Source organism: Lycium barbarum, chromosome 1, assembly GCF_019175385.1.
Source record: "Lycium barbarum isolate Lr01 chromosome 1, ASM1917538v2, whole genome shotgun sequence".
NCBI classification, from domain to species: domain Eukaryota; kingdom Viridiplantae; phylum Streptophyta; class Magnoliopsida; order Solanales; family Solanaceae; genus Lycium; species Lycium barbarum.
Genome location: NC_083337.1, coordinates 130,784,477 through 130,793,881, shown reverse-complemented (window position 1 = coordinate 130,793,881; position 9,405 = coordinate 130,784,477). Strand labels below are relative to the sequence as shown.

Genomic DNA, 9,405 nt, shown 5'->3' with positions numbered 1-9,405 from the left:
CGAGGTAATCACATTAATGCAGCTGCACATTTGTTCCTTTATATACCTTCCGAGGGCCTAAGTCTCCTAACATCGCCACAAGGCTTTATCATTCTTTCTCTGACTTCACATTCCTAGTCGTGGTCACTATTCCCTTAGCCTTACTTGTTGGAATCGGTCCTCGAACTCCACACATTTATCTTTGTTTCCCTTTACCACACTCTATCCCTTTACCACACATTTCTCTTTGTTTCCCTTTATCATACTCTATCCCTTTTCACATGCCTACTTGTTTACTTCATCATTGGATTTGGCTTAACTCTAATCCCAGGCTCATGCAGGAGTGGGTTTTTCGAATTGACCTCGGACCCGGTGAACCGTTGTCAGCTGTTGGGTGACCGTACACCAACTTAACGTTCAACGTATTCCAAAGAACGGGTGTTTCAGTTATTTTAGTGAAGGCTAGACTGCGATCTCGCGTGTGCCGTTTGAAATCGTGCTTTTTTCCAAGAGTGGCGGAGTTTATGATATGATATAAATGACATTTAAAAATTGCAAAAATTAAGCGCATAAGCAAATAAATACAGTTAAAATCCCGTTATATTGAAACCCTTATGGTTAGAACCTAGGAAATCCCCAGCAGAGTCGCCATCTGTTATAGTTCACTTTTACGCAGGTGCATAAAAGCTACAGGAGGTTGTTGGTGCTCTAATTGGATTTTTACGTATTTTTGAGTCACCACCTAATTTATTAAGGAAAACTAAGAAAATCAGGTTAAAAAGGGTTTGTTGAAACAAGAAAAAAACCTTTTGGACCAGAGTTTGAGGTGAGGGTTCTGGTGATCCCATAGGGAACGTTTTAAGCTTCCCGTTACTAAGGATCTGTAGAATACGATTAAACTACGAGCTTCAATGTGTGATTAATACGTTTATTTTCTAGAGTGTTTAATTTTCCGCAAAAATTGTCATTTATTTATCATAAAATTCAAAATTTTGAAAAAAATATCCCCCTAAGAATAAGGGGGTTTGCTTTCAAAATGTGTATTAAGTGTTTAACTCACTCTATTGCAGGACTAAGACACACTCGGGATTTCTCCCAAGTAGAGTTACTACTATTTTAGTCCTAATAAAATGAGTTTAGTACTTATAGGTTTTTATTAAATATATAGGAAAGTATGGAGTATATCTCCAATTTTTATACATATATATAAGTAAAGAAAGATTTTTTTTTCCTGGTAAATAAAGATTTTATTTCCAAAATGGATGTTGAGTTACAAAGCATTGTTGACTGAGAGTTGGAGAAAGGCCCCAACACTTCAGATAGGCTCACGATCAAACGATTACATGTTAGTTAATAAGCAAAGTACTACTACTTAAACGGGATAAAAGTTAAAATTTGTCAACCATCTAGCTACTTTGGTTCTCAGATTGCCTCTAAAGAACATCTCTTGCATTACAAGCTTGATCATCACATCCAGTTGCTGTTTCTTATCCTGAAAAACTCTCATGTTCCTTTCCTTCCATATAGTATATGCTGCAGCTGCAAGCACTATTCTGTACAGCTCTGCTTTGGCAATCTTTCCTTTAGCATAATTGGTCAACCATCGTATTTCTGCATCCCAATCCTTAGGCCTCCTAGTAATTCCTTGCCACTGGAGAAGTCTTTGCCAAATTTGGGCAGACATTTCACACAAGAAGAATAAACAGGAGTGGCTCTCAGACTCTTTATCACACAGAGGACACATCACATTACAGATTACACCCCATTTGCTTAGCTTATCCCTTGTATAAAGCTTGCCATGTGCAACAAGTCTTAACATAAAGATCCATTTAGGCAGACCAAGATTATTACATACCAATTTCCTCCAACTTACCTTTAGGAACCCTCCTCTGAGCCTCTGATAAAACTGTTTTGATGGAAACTGCTCCATGGTGTGGATATCCATCTGTTCATAACCTGCTGCTATATAGTACTTTGATTCTTTCATAATCTTCTATATGATCTATGAGGTTTGTTTTGAGATGTCCACCAGAAAATTCCTGTTTGGTACATAGTAGTAATGTATCCTCTTCACCCAAAGCTTGTCCTTCTTTTGGCATAGATTCCAAAGAAATTTACTAATTGTTATTTTGTTCCAGGTTGTAATATCTAGAATATTTAGGCCCCCAGTAGTTATAGGCTGACATACTCTTTCCTAGGCCAACAGAACCTTCTTTGAGATTTCTGCACCACCAATCCATATGAAGCTTCTGCATGTTGTTTCTATGACCCTGACAACCTTCGTAGGAGGAACAAATATCATTGCCCAGAAGACTTGAATGGAGAATAGGACAAATTTAATAAGTTGTGCTCTACCAGTATATGAAAGGAATTTAGTAGTCTAGGACTTGATTCTTTGAAGACTCTTATCCAGTAAGGGCTTGCATTGGACACAAGAGACTCTTTTGGAGCTAAGGGGTACCGCTAAATATCTGAAGGGGAGATCACCTTTAGTAAAACCAAGCAATTGTAAGATCTCTTGTTGCAGTTCATTAGTTATGCCCCCAAAGTAAGCTGAACTCTTGGAGGGACTGACAATGAGCCTTGAAGCAACTGAGAAGCTCTGAAATTGCTCAAATAATTGTCTTACTGGTGCAACATCCCCTCTACAAAATAGGAGTAAGTCATCTACAAACCCCAACTGGATTTTATTCAACTTTGCACATTTGGGATGAAAATTGTAATCAGGATTATGCCCCAGTTATTTCAGTAGTCTACTCAAGTATTCCATCACTAGAACAAATAAGAAAGGGGAACAAGATCCCCTTGTCTCAAGCCTTTTTTTGCGTCAAAAGGTTTTGAAGGCTTCCCATTTATAATGATAGTAAAGCACGCTATTTTAAGACATGTCATTAACCAACCTACAAGGGTTGTGAGAAAGTTTAAACCAAGCAGAACTTGTTCAACAAAGGTCCACTCCACTGAGTCATATGTTTTTTGCATATCAATCTTAAGAATGCATCTTTGGGAGATATTCTTCCTCTCACAGCCCCTTACCAGTTCATGACTCAAAAGGGTGTTGTCAGTTATTACTCCCTTAGGGACAAAAGCTGCCTGACTGCTATCTACTAAGTAGTCCATTACACATTGCATTCTCTTAGTGATAACCTTTGAGATCAATTTGTATAGCATAATGTAGCAAGATATGGGCCTAAATTATTTTATTAGAAGGATATTGTACCTTAGGGATCAAGGTAATAGTAGTACAATTAATGGCCTTGTACATCTAGTTTGTCTGAAAAAATTGAATAACAACATCTAAAACATCATCTCCAATAACATGCCATGCTTTCTTAAAAAATCAAGCATTGAAACCATCATAACCAGGAGATTTCAAGTTAAATATGTCTTTTAGTGTAAGGTAAACTTCTTCTTTGGTTACTGCAGCAATAAGTTTTAACTGTTGTTCTGTGTTCAAAATAGGGCCTGCAGCTAGGACATTAGGTGTGATTGCAGGCAACTGACTAGGATATGTCCCTAATAGCTCTTTATAAAACCCAATAATTTCTTCTTTAATACCTCTCTCAGTATGTACCTCAACCCCACTATCTGTCTTCAACCTTCTTATGTGATTTTGAGCTATCTTGTTCTTGAGACAAGCATGAAAATAGGCTGAATTGGTACACCAAGCTTCAACTATTAGACTTTGAATGTTTGCCTCAGGATACTTTCCTCTACTAGAACACATTTATCTAGAGTGAGCTTTAATTCTCTCTCTATAACATACAAGGTGGGATCATTATAACAGGTTATCAGCTCTTCTTGGACATCACAAAGTTGCTTCCTAGCATTATGTATCTTCTGCTCCACTTTAGAAAATTCATGTTCATTTAATACCTTCATCTATTCTTTCATAAGTTTAAGCTTGTGCTAAATTTTTCCATGTAACTTCCGTAGACATGACAATTCCAGATAGTAGAGACAGTACTGAGAAATCTTTATGAGTAGCCAGATGGTTCAAGAACCTAAATGGTTTTGCCACCCTTCTGGGGTGCTGAGTGAATGTAATGCTTAGCATGGAATGGTCTGAAAACTAGGGGTCTTTAGCTTCAACTTCAAGGTGGGCCATAGAGACATCCAACCAGGGTTGACTAGAGCTCTATTAATCCTGCTATGGATGTGTGAATTGGTTCAGGTATAAACCCTTCCCACTGTTTTCATCACTGTTATATCAGTTTAGCCCAAGATTTTCTCAAAATATTTCACCTGTGCATCTTGAGTTACACTTCCTCCCATTCTGTCATCAGGTTGGAGAATTGCATTAAAATCTCCCGTAATGAGCCATGGAGTCTGAATGTTAGGTTCCATGCCTTTTAGATTATGCCACAGTTCCTTTCAGTCATCAATTGTGTGGAAACTATACACTGCAGTAAACTCAAATTCAATGGTATCATTAGAAGTCCTGATGGAACACTGAATGAATTGGGAGATTCCGGAGTTTACTGTAACTTCTACCAGTCTATGATCGCAGACTAGCCAGATCCTTCCTCTCTAATTGGTGTCATAATTATCATGCCAACTCTAAGTAGGAAATACTCTCTTCAGAATACCTGGAGCATTTTATTTTGTGACTTTATGCTTAGTAATGGCTACAACTACACTCTTCTATTTGTTTATTACCTTCCTCATCTCTTTATGATTAAAAAGCTTATTGAACCTCCTCATTCCATGTTGCAATTATCATTGATGGGTAATGTGCGGATCAGGAGGCTTACCTCCTTTGCTTGAGCTGCATCTTGTATCCACCATTCTCGGGGCTGCTTGTAACACCTGTTGGAATGTAGTTCCTCTTAGAGGGGTGAATCCATTCTCTACGTCCATCAGGTACTGCTAGCTTTAATCATCTACCTGGGGTCTGGCAACTACTTTTCCCCTTGCCTTTATCCATCCTTCCTCCTTATCAATAGGATTACCCAACTACATCAGCAGGGATTGGTGGTTCTGGTACATCCTTGTTATGCCAAACGTGCTTATTCTTCTTTGGAGGAGTAGCTTTTACTTTCTTAGGCTAGTGTTTTGGTTTTTCAATATGACAAATGTGTCCAAGTCGGCAGCATACTGGGCAGTATTGAGGCCGCTATTCGTAGCTGACCTCTTGATCATACAGTTGGCCTGATGAGTCCAATACCTTTGCAGTTGTAGACAAGGGAACAATAATGAACATTTCGATAAGTACCCTAGTATACGAAATCCTCTCTTTTCGAGAAGTGCATTCATCAGCACATAAGGGAGTACCAAGTACACTAGCAACTCTGCTTAGAGAATTAGGACTCCAACAACTTAGGGGTAAGTTGGGAAATGTCACCCACATTGTTTTGAGTATCTCCTCACTGAATTTGAATTTGGCACTACAGGGATTAACAATCACTGGTTCGCTACTCATCAAGTGAGGCCCTGACATCAGTACAACATCTCTATCGCCACTACTATGAAATTTTATTACAAAATACCCGTTATTATGATAATATATGCGCGTCTTGTTTTTGAATGTCCATTGGTTTCCTTGGAATCTAGTAATTGCCCCAATGGTAGGTGAGTCCCCTACCACATATAGGATCAATGCATATTTCCAGGATTCAACTTCTTGTTCAACCTTAGCTTTATCAAGTTGGGCCATTTTGACCCCATTCTTTATCACCAGAGGAATAAATTGCAGATTAGTACCTTTCAAAGATAGTCGATTCGCAACGAACAAGTTCGCCCACGTTTTCTTCTCCGTTGTAGGTGGTGGTTGCTGAGCAAAATCAATTTTCCTCTGTGGCCAAAGGTTGCATTCGTTGATTTATCCGGGGTGGAGCTGTTTGGACCGGAGCCGCCCCACTCTGAACCCTAGAATTCTCCTTTGTTATCTCATTCTGCTTGGGATTTTCCTTTGAAACCCCACTCTGATTTGCCCTCTTTTGGTTTTCCTTTGAAAACCCAATATTCAGTGGAGTAATTGTCGCTCCCAATAGGATAAGTTCCGTCTGAACCCTAAGCAGGCTCACCGGAGTGACGGCTGTCATGGAAGTATTATTAGCAATCTCTTCCTCTCCTTCAACATGTCTACGAGTCCCCATAACCAACTGAACTGGGTCCTGTGCCATGTTCTGTGTCTTTAGTGGCCGGCCTCTTGCTATATCAGCAGCAGTGGCGTACGTTGGTTGCACCACTAACGTGCGCCTCTATTTAATATAGAAGTAATACTGCTATTTAGCAAACTTCAAGATTTTTTATTTAAATCCATTTTTTATCCATTTTGAAGCTCGATAAGTCAACTTGTAATATACCCAAAGCCATCTTATCTCAATTTAGTCCAAGTGGATTTTCCTTTGTTTTTATCTCTTTAAGTTTGGGCTTTTGGCCCCAAAGCACCTTTATTTTCTAAAAAATCGTTTTGAGTCCAAACAGGTTTGAAAGAACTCAATTTATTTGACAAAAAAAATCTAAATTGTTACTTTCCAACTATCGATCTCAGTTCCTGCAAATAACTCTTATATCAAAGTCATTTTCGAAGTCCAATTTCAGTCCATTTTAATGCTAAGGCCCTAAGCTAAAACAGTTGTACATTTGGTTTTAAAACAATCCATCAAGGAGCTTAAGGCCGAATACTAAATTAACTCTTGTTATTTCATTTCTAGATTTTTACAAGCGACGCAAGGCCCAAAATGTTACATAGTTTCCTTTCCAAGTCATTTAAACACATCCATAGTATCATATCAGTTTTATACTTGAAAAGGTTTACGATAAAACAATGCAAATATTATCTTTCCTTTCATTGGACTCGATCAAACAAAAGAGTTGGGCCTGAGGCCCAATAGGGTTCAAACGGAAGGAAGCGGCCCAAATAGCCTCGGTTTTTTTCACATGCAAATAGGAAAGGGGAGAAGAAAAATGATGGTTAGAAAGTACCTAAGGCCTTAATGACTAAACTAATACGAATGTGAGATAGAATAACCATAAAGAAAGGCTCAAGCATACATTAAATGCGTTTTTACACTTAGTGAAATAGTCAGACATGAGGCAAAAGAGAAACAGGCCAATGTACAGCTTAACAGAGGTAAACAAAAGAATGAGCCCAAGAATGTAAAGGGATAGGGCCCAATGCAGTAAGCAAACAAGGAACAAGCCCAATTCAATACCATTATCATGCACAAACTAACAGTTCCGAGCCCAAATAGGTAATATACCATATTTATACTTCAACATACAATTTCGTATATACCAAAGATATACAGAAACTGTATACACCTAGTATATTCAGGTATATCCCATGTATATTCAAATAGAAACTAACACTTAACTCAGGTAAAGATATATTTTGTTCTACTTAGTGTTTTAGAGCTTCATTTAAAGGGTACAAGGACAGATTCCCAAAAAGAAGAAAGAATAAGATGTAGTAGACATGATACGCATGGTGCACAGAATTCAAAGGCAAACAAATGCAGGGTATTAGTTGACAGATAAGGCATTTCATGTCATTTTTTAATTCTCAACGGATATCTTAATCATGTAGTGTATATATATTTCTACTCATTTTAACCTTAAAGGGTCCCATGGTGTATAGTTTCACATAGGGGAACCCCAGCAACCTCGTGTAAAGGGGACTAGGCTGAGTTTGACTATAAACTCCAAGCCCTATCCCCTTTTCTCCTGGCCCTAGATAAGTCACACCTGTGATCAACCACTCACGAAGTGACAACCTTTTCAATCAGATCATACATGTGTCCACATAGGTCCTTATACTTAGCCAAATCTTAATGTAATTATGTTTCAAAAGAGAGACATGCACAAAAAAAATAAAAATAAAGAGATAATAGCCATGAAATATCACATAAGAGTTCAAATGAATGCATGATTATAGAAATTATATAGATAAGGATCGGAAATCTTATAACAGATGTGCATATAGAATAAACTTCTTAACAACAGTCCTGGCATGTGTTATAGGAAAGGCAAAACAAGCACCTATAAATGCATACTAGCACAGGTTCAATATAGGAGAAAATAGGCAAGGACATGCACACAGCTTACAAACTATTTCATGATAGGCAAACATCATGGTCAGACCCCTGTAAGCAGATCTAAACCTCACTACTATTTCTTAAACAACAGAATCATGATACTATTATCATGTGCTGGTGACATCAGAGTTAAACAGAGATATGCATTGACTTAAAACAAACTCAAATAGGAAGGTAGTAGCACAGAAATACTCTTTCAATAGATAAAGACACTTAATCAGCTTAAGGGTTTATGCCACATTCAACACAGAGGAGGAACTTATCATAACATGTTTGATATCAGCTTAGGCATATATACTAGATTTTCCCATTAACAGTCTCAAGATCCAAGTCCAAAACATGCTTAAGATTATCAAATAACTAGCTTAAACATTTTTAAACCAAACAATACACAATAGCGTCTAACATGATGTTAAACCAAGTTCGGCATGCCCAGGTCCCATTTTAAACTAACTCTTAAGTATACATAATCTTGCCACAGTTCAAACACACTATATGCAGTTATCACTAATAGAACTTTAAGCTTGCTCCAAATTTGGACCAGGGCTTCTCTTAATCACTTTACACTGCATTAGGTTAAGTCAACAAACAACCAAACAGGCTTTATACTAATCTAAGATAACTCATTACTCATTTAACTGAAACATTTGATCCAACAAATCATGTTTAGGTAAACGCACCAGCAAATAGGCCCATTCCTATAATAAAAACATAGATGTAATTTGGACTATACAAACTTTTCTTTAGCACAGTCTAAATTTAAACAGGACAAACAACAGCTAGACATAATTTTAAGCTGATTTACTGTCACGACCCAGCCCGTGAGCCATGACTAGTGCCCGAGCTGGACAACTATATGTACCTGCTAGACATAGTCAGACTGAACCTATAAGTTCTCAATCAATCACAACATAAATACATACGCGAGCCGACGAGGCTGCCACTATATCATTATATTACGCAAGCCGACAAGGCTGCCACTACGTATCGATAACATATGCAAGCTGGCAAGGATGCTACAACAACAAAAACATCCACAATAACTATATATACACAGCTGATCATAATCTGTATACAACCCATACACATGTCTACAGACCTCTAAGAGTATCAACAGTGAAATATGACGGGACAGGGCCCCGTCGTACCCCTAGACAAATATATACATATAAACATCAAAAGGTCTGTACCAAAATCTAGGCTCCGGAACAACAGAGCTCTCCATGACAGCTGAAAGGAACTCCTAAGCTGGGGGATCATTGAATCGAGCGTCTGTACCTGCGGGCATGAAACGCAGCCCTCCGAAGAAAGGGGGTCTGTACGGAATATGTACTGAGTATATAAAGTTTAAGAACATCAAGTACAGATGAATCATGAAAAACAG

The 9,405-nt window shown here is 38.1% G+C and overlaps 1 protein-coding gene across 1 annotated transcript; it reads right to left on the bottom strand.

The window, feature by feature from the left end:
- Nucleotides 1-1,351: 1,351 nt before the first annotated feature.
- LOC132614137 (uncharacterized) lies at nt 1,352-1,966 on the bottom strand. Its single transcript, XM_060328511.1, has one exon. It carries the CDS (start codon nt 1,964-1,966, stop codon nt 1,352-1,354), a length of 615 nt encoding a protein of 204 aa, XP_060184494.1.
- Nucleotides 1,967-9,405: the final 7,439 nt, after the last annotated feature.